Consider the following 19,406-nt stretch of genomic DNA (forward strand, 5'->3'; position numbering starts at 1 on the left):
TTTATCTATCATTTGGCCTTTTCTGTTTAAGTAATCCTCTATGAGTTGCCACAGTTATTCTCCTTTATTGTCTTCTAAAACTTTTAGAGTTTTGTCTTTTACATTTAAGTTTTCAATCCACCTGAATTTTTTTTTCTTTTTCTTTTTCTTTGCATATCAGGTAAGATCCAATATAATTTCTTGGTTCTTCAGTGCTGACTGTTGAAGAGCCTATCCTTTACCACTGATCTACATTGCAAGCTTTATCATAAATCTCCGTTTTATATGCATGTGGGTGTGTTTCCAGGGTTTGCTCCATGCCAAAACCACTGTCTTGTTAATACAGCTGTATAATTCTTAGTCTCTGGTAAGGCAGATCTCTCCCACCTTTTCTACTTCAGGTCTGTCTTGACTATTCTTGGTTCTTTGCTCTGCCATATACATTTTTAAACAATTTAAAATTTTAACTGTATGTTTATGATATGCTTCTAATTTAAGTCTTCTTTAATGTCATTAATAGTTTCATCATTTTCTCCATAAAGGTCTTATACACCTTTTATAAGATTTATTCATAGATAATATTTTCTGACGTCATTGTAAAATAGTTTTTTTAAAATACATTTCCTAACTGTTTGCTGTTGGTATATAGAAATACAACTAATTTTTATAAATTGATTTTGAATCCATCAACTTAACTAAATTCTTATTAATTTAATTGATTTATTGATGGATTATTTTATGTTTTCTACCAAGACATATTATTAGTAAATAGTGATAGTTTTGTTTCTTTCTCTCTCTCTTTTTTTCAGTAATTGGTGGTTCCATTTATTTCTAAATATAGTAAAAGCATAAGATATTTTTATTGAGTTGAAATAAAATGCTTGTAATGATGCCATTAACACCTCTTGAAAGAGGCCCTCTGAAGGAAGAGACCACATCCATTTTTGTTTTACATTTACTAAGGAGAAGCTGTGAAGGGAGAGAGGAATTAAAATGGAATATTGAATTATATTCTGTTTACATTTTAATATACACTGCGTAAGACCACCAGCTTCTATGAAAGGATAAATACTGTATCATTAGACTGGTTGTGGAGAGTTTTGTTTCTCACTTTACAGTTATAGGTAAAAAAAGTCAGGATATACAGTTATAAAATGTGAGCTAGGTAGCAGAATATCCATTTTAAAAAAGTAGGAAGGAATGCACAAAAATGTTCACAGTGGCTTATTTTGAGTTAAAGAATCCTGGATGATTTTTTCTTTTTTAATATATCTCTATACTTTCCAGTTTTCCCAAGATGAGTATCTATCACTTTCATAACCAGGAAAGAAACAAAACTTAAAACTAAAAGCAAGTCTAAAACAAAATGTAAAGGTAAGGATCATATACTAAAAATGCCCTGTTAGAAATAAAACGATCAAGTACCTCTGATATGCCTCCCCCGCACCGAGACATACCACTGCAGAGCCAGCTGGCAGCATAGACTAATATACCATGTTATGTCTGAGAGAATGACCTCTGAGATTCATGGAACTTTGTCTTTCCATTAAGGGCATGTATGGACTTGACCTGTCAAAGGCATACAATTGGTCGGCATTTCATTTGTTTTGAAATGTGATCAACTCAAGTATCCATAAGATACAATTTTCCTCTTTGTGAATTATTTATGGTCTTATCATACTAAGAGCCTCCTAACTCTCACTGCTTATTTCCTAAGGATAAACTTAGGAAATATAGACTAATTTTCAACTGGTTCTACTCTCCCTATTTTACAAATAAGGAAACAGAAACCACCAGAGATTAAGTAGGTCCTCTTTCTGTGCCTATGCTCACCTCCTCTACACCAGAGGACTTTGTCTCTCATCATGACACTTGCCAAAAATATCCATCTTCTCCATCATAAGCTCCATGAGATTAAGATCTTTGTTTGTCCTGCCCTCCTGTGTATCCCCAGGCTGAGCACAATACCTGACATAGTACCTGATATATAATGGATGTTCGGTAAATCTCTATTGAATGTTGAATAAATTTTATAAGCAATCCACGTTCCAAAAAAATCAGACTACTTGCCAAATTAAATGTTTGATTAATTGCTTTTGGAAATATTCACAACATCATTTGACTACACGTGGGTGGAAATTGAAAACAATCTCTGAGTAAAGGCTCCTGATGAAAAAAGTTTGAAAGCAAAATTACCTTTCTGTTTACCTTTTCTGGTATGATGAATTTTTCATACGGTAAAACATTTTTCCTATCTTCTTTTTTTTGCGGTACACGGGCCTCTCACTGTTGTGGCCTCTCCCATTGCGGAGCACAGGCTCCGGACGCGCAGGCTCAGCGGCCATGGCTCACGGGCCCAGCCGCTCCGCGGCATGTGGGATCTTCACGGACCGGGGCACGAACCCGTTTCCCCTGCATCAGCAGGCGGACTCTCAACCACTGCGCCACCAGGGAAGCCCTCCTTTTTCTTTTATACCATTTAGAGCTATTAGGATTACGGCATCTAGATGCTAATTGCATATAGCTATTAATTAGTCTGGTTTTATATGAAAAGAAAAACTAGACAAACAAAACTAAGTCAACATAATTCATAAAAGTCTCTTCACTTAACTTGTTTATCTTTTTTAATTTAAATTTTTTTCCACACAGTTGGAACTGGTAGATGTGGCTGATATTGGATGTTAAATAGATATCCTTGGAGGACCATATCTAACCCCCAAATGTGACATATCTAACCCTAATCAGTCTTCTGGTTCCTTCTGCCTGGAGGATCATGGGCTTGAGTGACAAGGCTCTCCTCTCAGAGGGCTGAGTGTCTTGGGCAGGGGAGTGTTGTGCACCCTTGTTTGGGAGCAGTGTTTTTTTTCCAGCTTTATTGAGCTATAATTAACATATTGTCTAAGTTTAAGGTATACAGTGTGATGTTTTCATGCATGTATGTATTGTGAAATGTTCACCACAATAAGGTTAGTTAACACACACTTCACCTCACATAATTGCCACTTTGTCTCTTCATTTTAAAGGAGGATTTGTATCCAACAACAGCTTCATGTGCCTAGAACTATTTTAGATGTTTGTATGTAGAAATAATTTTACTATAGACAGAGATGATGATACAGTACAAGTTTTACAGTTTCTAACATTTTGACAATATAATTATCTTGAGTAATCCAGTTCATTCTATTAATTTGGTACATAATCCAATAATCGTTGAGGGCACCCCATACTCTAGGTACTGTGCAACATTGTCACTATATAAAATGAGTAAAATACTACCTAAAAAAGCTCACGATCTAGCGATGTATCTTTGGACATCAGATTTTATTTTCCTTTTTTCTTATATGTGTTTTGTCGCTAAATTTGGGGTAAGGAAGATTTACACGATTATATCAATTTGGCCAAGAGCTCTGGTCCAAAGCTTCATTTTTTCCAAGTGGCCTATAGTAGCTGTTAGCAGATAAATAGAATTTAACTAGACATAATTAAATTCACATATAAATATAAGTTTATATTTCACATATAAATAGAATTTAATTAGACAGAGGTCTCGTACATTCAAGCTTCTACTTAACGTATCAGGTCAGTCCCTGTTGTCATTTGCATGAAGTATGGGAGGTGGGGTGCGGTATTCTAAAGAAAAGGAAACCTGATATTTCCTCTTCAGAACTGTTGTGGGGAATATGGAAAAGGAAAACTATCTGCCCTGTAAACCTCTGTATATGGTTAGCACCCAGTATATCAGTACTAAACTTAATCTCATAGACATGTGTGTAAAAAAGATAAACTCTTTTTTCTTCTTGGCAGGTGTCCTTGTAGACTTGGGTCTGGAGGAAAATGGGACAGCCTATCAGAGAGCAGAGAAATATGTTGTTCGTCTAGACAATGAGATTCAAACCAAGTTTGAAGTTTTTATGAGAAGGGTGAAACAGAACCCGTACACACTGTTTGTGCTAGTTCATGACAACTCCCATGTGGAACTAACGAGGTGATTGCTTCAGAGTGAGCAAATACAATATTTCTTCTACAGCAGTAATGGTCATGTACTAAATAATTTACAAGGTGGTGATTTGAAAGACCATGGACCCTACCAGTTGGCATCTTCTCATGGTTAACTTATTCCCACCCTTTCCTTGCTTTCTCAACTTTTCTTACCACTTTAATGTTGATTTTATTTTAACTATACTGTGGGCGAATTTACAAATTCCTGTTAAAATCCGGTCTTAAGAGCATTGTGGGACTCAGCTGCTTCAGCGAAAGGGTGGCAACAAGGGGGTCGCGGTGAGTGAGCTCCCAGAAGGGCCATGTGCTTTCCCGCCCACCCCCTCTCCTCCTCGTGGTTCTTCTCGTTTTCTCCTTTTCCTTGTCCTCTCTTCCTTCCTTTCCTGCCATTTCTCCTCTTCCTTGCCTTTCTCTCTTCCCTCTTCCCTTTAGCAGCAGTGGAGATGCCACTTCAATGATCTGAGAGCAGATCCAAAACCTTCCGCAATCTACCTGTTTAAACAAGAGACCATCCTATCTCTTTATGGGCTTATTAATGAAATAACAGTTTGTGTAGTGTGACGGAGTCAGATCAAATCACAGTACTTATCTAGTAGGGGGTATCTTTGTTCCTATGGATTGAAAAAAGCAAGTAGTTGTTTTTTGTTGTTTTTTTTTAAGGGCAAATAGTTGTCAAATATTACATATCATGGTTTGTCCTCACCACGTCAAGGGAGGGAAATTTCAGGCATCATCAAACATTCATAGATTTTCTTTCCTCAGGACACACTGAGGTTAGGCATCTGGAATTTTTTTGATCTGTGGTAGAAATGTCAGAATTGTTCAGAAGCCAGAATGTGTTTGGTACTCCATAATCTGAAGTCCAGAGCCATATGTAGGTGTAAATAAGACCTGGTATAACTTGTTAGATTTGCAAGGAAGGAAAGAAGGGAGAGAGGGAGGAAGGAAAGATAAAGAAAAGAAATTTTGCCCACACCTTGTTCAGTTACTGCTTATGTTCTATGAGCAGAAATAGCTCACTGACCTTGTATACCTCATCTTTGAAAGTTTGGGGTAATAGCTCTGAGGATTACACATTGGATCTCGCTGTATTTAATCCTCATGGGCCTTGAGATTACTTTTCTGAATATACATATATATATGTATATAGATAGAGAGAGAGAGAGAGAGAGGGAGAGAGAGGGAGAGAGGGAGAGGGGTGGGGTGGGGATACCTCCACATTGAACGGAACTGAAAATGACTCAGAGATATGAAAATGTTGGTCGTGGGGAGGAGGCTGGAGGAGTCTTCCCCACGGTCTAGCAGCTTCAAGTGAGGAAGGAGAGTGTGTTAACACAGAGGGGATTCCTTATAGCTTTGGGGCCTCTCTGGGGGTACAGATCATTGCACAGTTATAAGCATCATATTTTGATGGAGAGCTCCCTCATTCAGGTGGGCTTTCAAACTGAAGTGATCCACCTCAGCTACGGAGTTGGATATCCTTGGCTTGGATAACTGAGTTTACACTTTGAGGTATATCAGCGACAAACTAAAAAAGGAAAAAAAAAATCCCTGAAATTTGTCTGAAAGGGGTAAGAAGGTGGGTCCTCTTTGCCTTCCAAATCTAATGTTGGTTGCTTCTGTTCCTGCCCCCAATTAATAGGAACCAGAAAAATAAGAGCTAAAACACCACCTCCATTTTGATATCTGATTCTGCATCTAATCAGTTAAATTAGGAGGTTTTAATGTGACTTTCAATATTTCTACAGTGTCATTTCGGGCTCTTTGTCACATGGTGAACCCGGCCATGGATTGGCTGACAGAGTCATTAACTGCAGAGAGGTTCTGGAAGCTTTCAACCTCCTGGTGCTCCAGGTCACCTCCTGCCCATACACTCTGCAGACCCAACAGTCCCGAATCAGCGCCAACAACGAGGTTCACTGGATACAGCTGGACAGCACAGTGAGTCTCTGTTCTACCCTCTGATACACAGTCATGTTCTCAGTTCCCCTGGGGAGCAGAATCTTGTAATAAAATATGGTCATGGCAAAAGAGTTCAAAAAACTAACTAACATAATGCTTTCTCTTCTAAAAGTTCCATATAATTACAATTATTATTCACTAAAAACTAGTGAATAGTGTCCTCTGTAAATTTGGTTCGGTGGTTCTTTTTTGGGCTATCATGCAGATACAAAATTGTCTATCCAGTATAGTTTGTCCCCCTAAAATGTGATGTCAGCTGACACCATCCTCAATATCCTGGATTAGCTTTGTGCCTTTAAATGATTCATTCCAATCTAAAACTTGGAAATTTTATTGTCCTCTTGTTTCAGTCTTACTGATCTAGATGTATATCTATATGTTAATTAGTCTCATGCTTCCCAGCAACTGAATTTTTCCTTTTAATCAATTCTCACAGACTTCTAGTTGAAACAGAAGATGCTGGTACTGTTACTCTAAATTACTCAGGGGACTTCCCTGGCAGTCCAGTGGTTAAGTCTCCGTGCTTCCAGCGCAGGGCACATGAGTTTGATCCCTGGTCAGGGAACTAAGATCCCACATGCTGCGCAGTGTGGCCAAAAAGGAAAAAAAAAAAAAGACTTTAAACAGGAATTCCCTGGTGGTCCAGTGGTTAGGACTCCACAGACAAAACAAAACACTCTAAATTACTCAGTAGTATCATTTAATGCGTTGAGAATAGCTCAGCACTGTACACATCCAGGTCCAGTCCCTAATACTTAAAAGATATTTTCTGTGACCTATAAACTGTAAGCTAAATATATTAGCAAATAAAAAAATGAGTTTTATTAAAAAACAATAAAGATCAGCCGTTAAGCAATAGAACCTTTGTTTAGAAATATTGAACTGTGAGATATTTTAAAATAAACATGTTTAAGTAAAAGAGGCCAGAAATGTCTTACATAAGAATAACTTTATTTTTCAACCCAATGCATTTCACTCTGTTATGAAGTAGGTAAGAAGACTTGGAGCCCTTCTCTTTGAGTATTGGTGTGTCCTTTACAATCAAGCAAGCTCAGGTCCCTGACTCACGTTGGCATCACCAGTCCCTCCCTTGTGAGAACTGTCTCGGTGTGTTGACTGTCACAAGGAGGTTGCTTTGAGCTTTCACTTTGCTGGTATCTTCTCCACCCTAGCTCTGTCCATGAATTGGGTGGGCAAGTTATGGGTGAGATAAGAGGCTGCCAGAGTTCCTTTGCCTCTGAACCAAAACCGTATGGTGTGCCTAGGGTCTACCCCAGTAGTTGTCCTGACATGGAATGGGATAGCCAGTAGAACTGATAAAAGGAAACAGTGTTTTTAATCCAACAGATAGGGCTCCAACTAAATGTTAAGTTGAATATATTGTTAGGGGGGAAAAAGGAGAGCTATCCTATCCTGAACAGTTGGTTTAGTCTTTTTCTGGGAGGGATCACTCCAGTGATAGGAAGATGGGCTCATAGCTTCTGCCCTTTGTCTTCTCCTGATGTGAAATAATAGAGAAACAAGTTTAAAATAATTTTCCTTAAAAGTCATTCCTATGATTGTGGTTAATTTTTTTAAGTATAATGATGGTATTGTGGTTATATTTTTTAAAGACTTCCAATCTTAGAGGTATCTAGTGAAGTATTTGTGGATTAGAGATATGATACCCAGGATCATATTCAAAGTAATTGAGGGGTGGGGAGCTATTATATTCTAATTAAAGTTTTAAAAAAATCATCACTATGACATTGAGAGGAGCATGGAGAAAAGGTAAAAACATTGAATCTAATTTACAACAACTTTACATATTTAGGGGCGAAGCTCTAGTGATTAGCTTCCTTTAGTTATCCTGAAGCCAATGTCCTAAAGAAGGAATAATAGAGAAAAACAAAGAAAGTAGACTCAAAAAATATTAGTGAGCACTTGTGGGCTTGTGTTAGATCTTTCCAAGAACACACAGAGAGCTGATGGTTTAAGGAGAAAGCAAAGTACGTATAAAAGCCACTATTATTCCAAAGTAGAATAAGACATAGATAGAGAAAACAGATTGGTGGTTTTCAGAGGTGGGGGCTGGAGGGTAGACAAAATGGGTGAAGGTGGTCAAAAGGTATAGACTTCCAGTTATAAAATAGATAATTCCTGGGGAAATAATGTACAGCAAAGTGACTATAGTTAATAATACTGTGAGTAGATCTTAAAATTTCTCACCATAAGAAAATAAGAATTATAACCATGTGTGGTGAGGGATGGATGTTAACTAAACTTATTGTGGTGATCATTTCACAACATATGCAGATAGCAAATCATTACGCTGTACACCTGAAACTAATATAATTTTATGTCAATTATATCTCAATTTTTTTAAAAAAGAAAAAAATCGGGCTTCCCTGGTGGCGCAGTGGTTGAGGGTCCGCCTGCCGATGCAGGGGACGTGGGTTCGTGCCCCGGTCCGGGAAGATCCCACATGCCGCGGAGCGGCTGGGCCCGTGAGCCATGGCCGCTGAGCCTGCGCGTCCAGAGCCTGTGCTCCGCAACGGGAGAGGCCACAACAGTGAGAGGCCCGCGTACCGCAAAAAAAAAAAAAAAAAAAAAAGAAAAAAATCAAGTTGTACGCCTTAAATATATACAATTTGTCAAAACAAAACAAAAAATGTAACAAAATAAAAACAAAGTAGAGTAAGACAATTGCAGAAAACCAAAGTGCTCTGTGGATTGAAAGGAGGAAGAAGTCCTACCCATTTGAGAGCATCAGGAACAGCGACATAGATGACAGAGCACTTGGGATGGGCCTTGGAGGAGAGGAAGGACAGAGCAGACAGGGGAGCAGCCACTCCTGGCAGCAGACAGCTCGGGCAGGACCACAGAGGAGTAAGCATCAGACATTTTTCAGAGAATACTTAGTGGGATGAAAAGAAACCTGGAAATATACATATGGAATCTTTGAGACCAGGCTGGAAAAGCTTACACTTATTACACAGGCATGAATGATATTTTAGCAAGGGCATAGTATTATTAGAAATAACATTGAGACACAGATGGAGAGAACAAAGGTATGGACACCAAGAGGGGAAAGTGGCGGGGGGGGTGGGTGGGTGATGAATTGGGAGATTGGGATTGACATGTATACACTAATATGTGTAAAATGGATAACTAATAAGAACCGGCTGTATAAAAAAATAAATTAAAAAAGAAATAGCAGAATATACATATTTCTTTTATTTTTTATATTCACAATGTTAATGTACAGCTTGATGCATTCTCACAAACAGCACACCCATGGGACCAGCACCCAGATGAAGAACTAGAACGCTAGCACCACTCCAGAAGCCAGGCACTCTCTCACGAGAGGGAAGCACTCTTCTGTCTTGGTTTGCCCCATTTTGAACCTTATATAAATGGAATCATGCAGTAGGCACTCTCTTATATCTGGCTTCTGTGCTCAACATTGTTTGTGAGATTCTTCTATATTTTGCATGAGTCATAAAACATTCATTCTTTTTGCTGTATATAGATTACGCTGGGTGACTCACCACAATTCATTTATTCATCCTATTCACTTATTTCAAATAGTGCTGCTTTAAGCATTTTAGTAGACATATGTATGCATTTTTGTTGGGTACGCATTTGGGAGTGACATTGCTGAGTTCTGAGTTCAGCTTTAGTAGCTACTAAGAGGCTGCATTTTAAGGCAAGTTATCAACTATAGAGGCCAAGTCAAAGTGATTAGAAAGGGGGAGATGTGTCATCTGGCTTTTCTGATAATTCAGGTTAGAATGAACAAGAACCTAAATCAGAATAGTGGTCCTGGAAATACAAAGGATGGAAGAAATGGTAAATCTTCTAGGATTTATTTATTGGGGAACAGGGAAGGGTCAGAGATATCTTTGAGGCAATGCCTTTAGTTGGAAAAGAGAAGTCAAGAGGAAGGTGGACCTCTGGAGGGCAGATGAGACGGATGTGGGCTGAGTGAAGACTGGGACGAGTGCACAGTCGCAAATGCAATGTGGGAGTTGTGATTAGGGCTTTACAATGAGGATTTGGAATAGATTTCACAAATGCTAATCACTGAAGCAGCTGGTGTAGATAAAATCATGGAAGAAAGTAATGAAGAGAACGGCTGAGAGGGCAGTGAGGCCAAGGACTGAGGTTTTGGCCTCAGGAATCCTTGGTGACCTTCCAGGGAACAGTGTCCACAGAGCAGAGCATTTGGCTGGAGGAAAAGCAGAGACCGTAGTGAAAGGACAGGGAGGGCTGCAGCTGGGGGTCACTGAGAGGGTAGGACTTTGGGAGGAGAGATATTTTTCTTAAGAGAAGGGACATTATCCCCAAAGATACAAGGATTCAATAAATTGTATCACTTATGATTTGTGATACTTGGGGATGTGTGTTTCTTTAGCGGAACATCATTCTGAGTTTGATAACTCGTATTTTAAAAGATAGTCCCATTAACTTCTACTTACAAGTCTGTACTTACAGTTTAATGCAAATACAACAGAAAGGGGGAACTATTCACTTCTTATTTTTAGTAGCTCTAGTTCTTAAAACCATACTGGCTCCAGTTGGTGATAAGCCATCTATTTAACAAGCTGCCCTCTCATTTTGCTAAGAGAAAGAGAAGTAAAAATGAAAACAGGTGGAGGCTTCCCGTTCAGCAGGTTATAATGCTGTCAGGGAAAGGAGCAGGCTTGGAGTCGGATTTTACATCTTCCCAAAGAAACATGATTGTGGATGAGAAGAAATGTGAAAACCACATACATGTAAGAAAAAGCTTTTCCCCTTACTCTGTGCCAAGTCGAGATAAAGAGGGAAACTCAGGTGACTGACTTCTTTCATCCTGAAATGATGATTTGACACAGCTATTCAGAACGCAGCCAAGAATCCAGAAAGAAACAAGCAAACAAGTAAACTATAGATGTCGCTCCATCTTTGCTGTAAGGCTCTGATGAAGCATATTTACTCTCAAATAAGACCCTGTTCCAATAAGCAGGATAAGCTGGTTTGGTGGGGGGTGGGGGTAGGGCTTAAAAAATTAAAAGCTGCCAATTATAGTATTTTATTTTTATCTTATGGACCTTATAAATGACACAATTGCTCATCTCTTTGGATGGGTTACTTAAAAGCTCAGAACCAAATTCGCATTCCACTTCTAACAAAACGGCAGAAACTTCTGGGATGCATTTTTGAGAGTACTAACTTCATCCCTGGCCCAGTCTCCTTGCTCTTACCCTTGCTTTTTCTTCCTCTAATTGCTTAATTTCGTCTTATATATTTTAAGCTGCTGTGTAACCTTTATGAGTTGGAGAGTGTTTAAAGAAAAATGTCAGTACATAATAAATAACACATAAAAGTGAGAATAAAATGCACAGGCAACATGACAGCAAGAAGAAATGACTATGAAAAAGTAGTGTACAACAGAGGAAGGAAAACTATTTTTAAAAAACCCCACCAGATACATGAACTCAAAATGTTTATTGATTATTCTGGAGCTACTTAGTTTAAGGACAAGCAGTTTGTCACACATGTCAGGCTCCTCTGAGGAAATCTTTGTGTCACATCCCCAAATAGTTATTCATTTTCATAGTGATGAGTGAATCATCAAGAAGGGGCATAGATTAAATACTGTGTATTCTGTTTTAGAAGGAAGAAAACTATATATTTCACCTTTAAAATGAATTTTGTTTGTAAAAGTGCAAGAGAATCACCATCATTAAATAACATCAGAAAAGTTAAAATTTCTGTAATAGAGGCGTTTTTGAGTTTTTTGATCTCCAGCGAGTTCTATAGAACTCATATGTATCAATTTACAGAGCTGCTTCGAGAAGGAAAAAAATCTGACCTTCTGACTCTACAAGCCTAAGAAATGCTCTTCCTTTAAAAAATCTGAACAAAAGATAGAGAAAACAAACCATCGATGTAGTTATAATCTGCCTTAAGAAAGCATATCACCATACCACTAATCACATACTAAGTTCATTTGAAGTGAAGGGAAATTTCAGTTGGTGCTTCAGAGATGATTGTAGAGTTGGTATCAGGTTATATAAGGAAACACAGTTTTTGTTCGGGTTTATTCAGGTATAACTGACAGATAAAAATAAAAGATATTTAAAGTATACATTGTGATGATTTATGTATACATTTTTAAAGGATGAGGACTCCTATCTAGTTAATTAACACATTCATCACCAAACATATGTATATATACATACACACACGTACAAATATGTAATTTCTTGAGGAACCTCCATACTATTTTCCATAGTGGCTGCACCAGTTTACATTCCCACCAACAGTGCACAAGGGTTCCCTTTTCTCCACATCTACTGACACATCATCTCTCATCTGTTTGATGATAGCCATTCTAACAGGTGTGAGGTGATAGCCCCTTGAGGTTTTGATCTGCATTTCCCTGATAATTAGTGCTATTGTGCACATTTTCATGTACCTGTTGGCTATCTGTAGGTCTTCTTTAGAAAAATGTCTATTCAGATCCTCTGCCCAGTTTTTAATTGGATTTGGTGGCGGGGGGGGGCGGGTTGCTATTGAGTTGTATGAGCTCTTTACAGATTTTGGATATTAGCCCTTTATCAGATAAATGATTTGCAAATATTTTCTCCCATTCAGTAGGTTGCCTTTTCATTTTGTTTCCTTTGCTGTGCAGAAGCTTTTTAGCTTGATGTAGTCCTAATTGCTTATTCACAATTTTTTTAACCTTCTAGGCAATAGCCTATTACAGGTCCCTTCTCCCCCGACCCCCAGAAAATAAGACACATTGTATCCTGCCGTCACTGGGTTTTGCTCTGTTTTGAACCAGGAGGACATGAGCTGCAAGGAGAAGCTGTACTTCGGCATGAACGAGTACAGTAAATCTCTTCAGTGGGGAATCACGAGCCCACTTCTGAGATGTGATGAGACTTTTGAAAAGATGGTGAACACACTCTTGGAGAGGTAAATAAGGACTTTCAACCTTTTCTTTAGCTGTACTTGCATGTCTGAAATAGCCAAACGTCTTTTGTGTCAGTGTCACAGGGAATTTTGGTGGAGCCCAGGCTGTGCAAATGACATGTGAAGGCAGAATAAAAATAGCCTTTCCTAAGATGACCTTTCACTCAGATGGGTTTTCTATGATCATCCAAGACCAACAAAGGAAACCAGTGACTCAGAGTGGGAGGTAGAAGCACTTTCTGTGTTCTGAATTGTCTCCCAGGCAGGCTTCATTGCTGCACCCAGAGATGACTTGGGCACAGAGGGATTTGCTTATTAAAGACCATTCCTCTGAGGTCTGGCCTTCCCCACACTTTTACATTTTCCTCTCTTTTCTCCTCTGTCCACCACAGGCAAGTACCCTCAGTAAAAACAAAACTTTACGCTGAGAGATTTGGAGTGTAGACTGAAGAAAATTAAAGAACAAACATCGTTTAAGTGAGTTCAGTTCTAAGTGGCCCTCCTCCATCCCTGACCTTGGGGTTAAGATTCATGACTCTCTGTCTCCTTTTTCTTCCCCAGTTCCAGGTCAGACTCTGGAAGAGCAAAGGGTTTTTCTGGGTTTTTTTCTTCCCTGATCTTGAATCATAGACTCAAAAATTAGGCAGAGGCATTAGAATTTAACGTAATAGGGAATTCCCTGACAGTCCAGTGGTTAGGATTTGGAGCATTCACTGCTGTGGCCTGGGTTCAATCCCTGGTCAGGGAACTAAGATCCTGCAAGCTGTGAGGTGTGGCCAAAAAAAAAAAAAAAAAAGAATTTAGCCTACTAGAGGTCCCTCCCTGCCCTCCACTACAGTATTCTGTTTGATCATCCAGTGATGGGGGCAGTTGGGCACTATTTGATGAGGCACATTCTAATTTTTAGTAGCTCTAGTTCTTAAAACTGGCTCTAATTGATCACAAACCATCTATTTAACAAGCTGCCCTATAACTTTGCTAAGAAAAAAGAAAGAGAAATAAAGATGAGGATGGGGGATACATCCTACCCAGCAAGTTATAATGCAGTGTCAGGAAAAGGAGCAGGCTTGAGTAGGATTTTATATTTTTGCAGCTGTTGGATTTGAGAAGACTTAACTGACACTGAGATGTTAATCCTTTTACAGCACATGTGATCTTAGATTTCCAGAATCATCCCATGAGTCTCCCCTTTGTTTCCCACCCTTCTGTTCCGTCTGCCCTCTTGGAACCTATCTTTTCTTCCAGTAACATCACTCGAAGTTTTATAAGTCGTATTTTAATGGATGATCCCATCAACTCCTATACAACTTTTGTAATACTTACAAAACTATAGTTACGGGCTTCCCTGGTGGCGCAGTGGTTGAGAGTCCGCCTGCCAATGCAGGGGACATGGGTTCGTGCCCCGGTCCGGGAAGATCCCACATGCTGCGGAGCGGCTGGGCCCGTGAGCCATGGCCGCTGAGCCTGCGCATCCGGAGCCTGTGATCCGCAACGGGAGAGGTCACAACAGTGAGAGGCCGGCGTACCGCAAAAAACCAAAACCAAAAAACCAAAAAACTACAGTTACAGTTTAATACAAACAAAACAAACTAGGGAAACTATTCACTTCTAAATTTATAGCTCTTTCAGTGTGAAATTTAAATGCCTGTATGTCAAAGTTACTCTTTGATCTAACTCTGGCTTTCCTACATGGCCCAGCAAAAAGCATTAAGCCTTAAACTTGGATCATCTGTGCCCACTTCCTCTAGCCAAGTCACCCCAGGCTAATAATAGCTATGATTTATTGAACACTTGAAGGGATTGGCCCAGGACTGATTGAACTGAAGGATTTCTTTACTTTTCCCCAATCTACTAAATTCTTACCACGTAAGAAGACATTGTCAGAGACCTGAATAAAATCCACACTGTGTCTCTGACCAGTTGGATGATCTCGGGAAAGGAGCTGAATTTCTCCCAATCCTTAACTCAGCCTCCTTCTATGAGAAGGTGGAGTGGTCAGAACCCAGGGAATCTGTGGTCCTTTCCAGCTCTAAGTACTTCAGAACCACACTAGTCATTTGATGACCCTAACTGCTATTTGCCCCTGGGTTTTTCTGTATAAGGCTGGTGATGGCTGTTTCACTTTAAATAGAATTATAAAGTGGAGCAAAGGTGAAATCCCCCACTGGCCTACCCAGCTGCTAGGCGGCTGCATGTGCTACCAGCTGGCATCCAGAAGGGAAGTTCAGACCCGCCATTGTTTTGCAGGCTCCACGAGAGGCTTGGGCAAGCTCGGGTCCAGGGCCTTGCTTTGCCCATGCCTACTTTCTTGATATCTGCAAGCACCTCTTCATGCCTGCAAGTGGGTCCTCTTTGCCCATTTGTATTCATTCTGTCAGCAGGCTTGGCTTTCTGAGGAATAGCACATTAATGAGAGGTTTATTTTCTGCCTGCTCTGTAATCGTAAAAACTGCCAATTTGGCAGTCCAGTGAAGGGTGGAGGGAGGGGAATGTTGAGGTGAGTCAAGGACACCCCCTACTATTTGCTGGGCACCATCCACCGAGCAGGGGCTCAGGTGGATAGGAGGCCACACCACTAGGGGGTGCTATTTCTCCAGCCAGCTCCAAGTTTTCTCCATCTTTATGGGAAGATATTGTTATTGCTACAAAGGAGCTGACCTCAAATTAGCAATAATAATTACTCTTTTTACTCCTGATACTCCACAGACATTACATTAGTGTCTCAGTTTCCTTAACTGTAATCTTAAGTATAAGAGAAATAAGCTAACAAGCATCCTAACCCCAAGCCACCAGCAAGAGGTTAGGATCTAGGGATGATCCATTATGGCTCTGTTGAAAATATGAACAGACCAGTGCTTCTCAAAGTGCAATGTGATTGTATAAAATAGATAACTAATAAGAACCTGTTGTATAGCACAGGGAACTCTACTTCGCCACACAGTGGAAACTAACACAAAACTATACCCCCCCACAAAAAAAATGCAATGTAATACAAATCACCTGGGGACCTTGTCCAGCCTGGTTCTGATTCAGTACATGTGTGGTGGGGGGATTTGGCGGTTCTAACAAGCTCCCAGGTGGTGCTGCTGTTGGGTGATGCTGCTGGTCCAGAGACCGCACTGGGAGAAGCTCAGGTCACTAGACTGTCCCTAAACCTCGTGAACTTGCTGTACCTATCCCAGCAGTATCTGTGAGCTCGCCTTTTCCTTCTAGTGATGGGGGCTTCAAGGTCATTCTAGAGCTCAAGCCCCACTCCTGTCACGAACCCCTTTCCACCATGCTTGGTCTGCATTCCTACAGCACAGACCTCGCTGTCCCAGTGGGCCCCACACCCAGATGCTAGCTCCCTGTGTTCTGTTGAAGGTACCCCAGGCTGCACAGCATGGTCGTCCGCTGCTACCTCCTCATCCAGCAGTACTCGGAGGCTCTGATGGCTCTCACCACCATGGCGTCCCTCCGAGACCACAGCACGCCGGAAACACTCAGCATCGTGGAGGACCTCCTCAGCTGCCCAGGAAAAAACAAAAGTGGGAGGGGACACATGCTCATTCTCAGGGTGCCCTCCGTGCAGCTGGCGATGCTGGCCAAGGAGCGGCTGCAGGAGGTGCGCGACAAGCTGGGGCTGCAGTACCGCTTCGAGATCATCCTCGGGAACCCCGCCTCTGAACTCAGTGTCGCAGCCCACTTTGTGGCGCGATTAAAGGTTAGCAATGGACAGACGTTTGTTCTGTTTTCTAGGACTCCCGTGTAGGTGGCTCAGAGGCCTGAGTTTGATAGAGTTTTGCACATATGTCGGTGTGATCTTCGTGACCATGTTAAGGCTAAACTAAGGGACGTGTCCACTTTCCTAGTTTAATAAGATTCTGTCCGGCCCCCCTTTTAGCACATGCATGCAGTTGGTCTTCCATGCTCTCCAACTGCAGGTGCAAAAATGCGATGACCCAATTTCACCCCATGTTTATTGACCTTGTTCGAGATGCATCTAGCCCACGGCCATCTGTTTTCTCAGAAAAAAAGGTAAGTTGTTCTCTCGGACCTCCGTGGGGCACGCCTTTAAGTATCATCCGTTCACTGAATCTTTTCTGTCCGTGTAGCCTATCTGTCTGCTCAGAGTGGGTAAAGTATCCTGTTTCATCTTCAGTGCTCATAGAGAACTACTCCCCACCCTCATGCATGTGGATTCCCCAACAGTTTGCTGTTTCTTTGTATTTGCTTTGGCCTCAAGGCGTGGGCTGGGCTGAGATTCAGCCGAGCCTCCTGCAGAGAGATTTGTGCTTGGCTAAGCGCCGCCCATCCTCCACCCCCGCCCCGCCCCCTGCACGGCCAGGGACGCACTGCTTTTCCTGAACCCCTCCTGTCAGGCATGGCGGGCGGGGGAGAATTTCTTAATCAATTAACCTAAATCTCTACCTCATGCCCTGCTCAGACTTTTCTGGGGACTTTTATAACCCAATGTGTCCCAGACATTTGACAGCATTTCATAAAATCCTGCGTACACATAGATATGGTACTAAGCTAGGTACTATGTGTCTGGGGTAGACCGACATGGTTTCTGCACCTTGCACACTAAACACTGAGCTAAACTGGGTGAAGAAAAACCAGTTTGACACAAATTGTATGAAAAGAAAGCACGTAGTCTTAGGGGATTTGCATTCCCACCTTGGGCTGCAAAATGAGAGTGTTGGACTGCATGATCTCTAAGAGCTCTAATTCGAGGATTATTATTTAGTGTTCATAAAGCATTTTGCAAATGTAAGCCTTTGTATTGTATTCTATTACCTATCTTGAACAATCCAAAATGCAAACAAAATGTCTTGCATTAGCTTGATAGGTAGCTGGAACAAATAAATCTGTCTAAAAATAGAAGCTCCTCTATTTAGTGGAAGTTGTAACATTTACATTTCACATATGAATATATAGATATAATGCTCACAATGTTAGAGTCATAGACCACATTACAGCAGAATTCCTGTGATAACTAACAAATGAGAGTCCTGAAATTCTTCTTACAGCATAATTCATAGAGGCATAGGTTGTGGGACAATCTGAATAATGATGAGGAATCTGGAAAAGCAGATTATCAGCACTGCTCTGTGAAGTCTCACACACCTACTGCAGGGAGATGGTCTAAAAGGATGTGAGGCTGCAGGGACTTCTCTGGGTCTCCATTGACCCTGACCAAGTGCAGCTACTTACAGAGTCTTAGGTCATTTGTTGGGACCCTTCAGGAATGCCAGTCACTAAGTCAGTATAACTCAGCAGTCCTAAATAATATGCCCCTCTGGGCCATTGTTTGAAAACTGCAGTCAAGACCTGAGCTTCCTAGCCTGGCTGCTAGCACATCAGAATCACCTGCAGGGCTTCCAAAGGGCTGCTGGGAGTGTGCGCCATACACGAAGGGGGTCTCGAGTAATTACTTCTCAAAGCAGTTATATCTCAATTCTCATGAGTCGCTGCCAGGCACCAGCCACACAAAAGAGATTTCCATATGCTCAAAACCTCTCGATCACATCAATCCATCCTTTTTATATTCTCTATTTGTGTGGAAGTGAAAATTTGAAATCCCTTGGGAATGTTCACATCCTAAGAAAGACGACCACTTGCCAGGTGGTCTCTGTTTCACCTGTTTATTTCTTTTTTAAAAATTTTGTTTGTTTATTGGCTTGTATTTCTACCCCCATAGCCTGAAATTTCTATGAGGACTTTTCCTCTCAATATGAATAGCAACCAATGAAGTTTCAGGCACAAAAGAGGCACACGTAAAAATTTGTTAAATTAATTAACTATTGTAGCGTTCCTTGACTCTCATTCACTCTTTTTCTTTTTCACCTGTTTATTTCTAAATTACCAACTTTACCACTGACGAGATAGCACCAGTGTGCCTTTCATCTCTAACGCTGGGCAAAATCCAATGCCTCTTTTTCCATTAGATGGTCTTCTTTTTGTGCTTACCTCTAATTATCCTTTAGAAATTATGGTTAACTTATAAGTGATAACAAGTACTTTGGAAGGATACAAGGTTTATATCTAAATAAATCAGTTCATCCAGAAGGCCTGTGAAGCTTTCATTAGGTTTCCTTGGCCTTGAGCCCCATATTATCCCTGAAGTCAATGCTCGCCTAGTCTTTTGCGTTGTCTTAACTGCCTCTGCAGGAAAATCATCCTGAGGGCATGACAGATCCATAGAAGAATGGCAGCCATCGATCATCAGAAGTAACAATGTGACAGAAAAGCATTTTATAGGGGGTTTAGCTAGCTCTGCTTGGTCAAGAGTAAAAGTGGAATTTGTTTAATCATCTTTTGAAAATAAATCTCCTTATAAAACATAATATGTTATCCCATCATTATAACCCAACCTCATTCTTGATAGAACGATGAAATATATTCGAGGAGACCTTGGTGTCAGGGATATCATAAATCCAATGTGAAGGCTTATGAGTAAAACAATTCCTATTTGCTTTGAATTAGGTAATGTTCTGGTTCCCTTTGACATGAAAATATATGGAAAACTGAATTGGGGGGGG

At 40.6% G+C, this 19,406-nt stretch overlaps 1 protein-coding gene across 1 annotated transcript in view; it reads left to right on the forward strand.

Annotated features, from left to right (window-relative positions):
• The window catches only part of GREB1L (GREB1 like retinoic acid receptor coactivator), a 119,809-nt gene that overhangs the window by 79,294 nt on the left and 21,109 nt on the right, over window positions 1-19,406 (forward strand). The window contains exons 15-18 of the mRNA XM_030760449.2: window positions 3,784-3,964; window positions 5,727-5,919; window positions 12,752-12,885; window positions 16,246-16,585. Coding sequence (XP_030616309.2) covers window positions 3,784-3,964; window positions 5,727-5,919; window positions 12,752-12,885; window positions 16,246-16,585 — 848 coding nt within the window. The remainder of the gene's footprint in view (window positions 1-3,783; window positions 3,965-5,726; window positions 5,920-12,751; window positions 12,886-16,245; window positions 16,586-19,406) is intronic.

The sequence above is a fragment of the Delphinapterus leucas genome, chromosome 14 (genome assembly GCF_059928025.1).
Source record: "Delphinapterus leucas isolate spDelLeu-1000000601 "Yukka" chromosome 14, BTC_Dleu_Yukka2, whole genome shotgun sequence".
Classification (NCBI taxonomy): domain Eukaryota; kingdom Metazoa; phylum Chordata; class Mammalia; order Artiodactyla; family Monodontidae; genus Delphinapterus; species Delphinapterus leucas.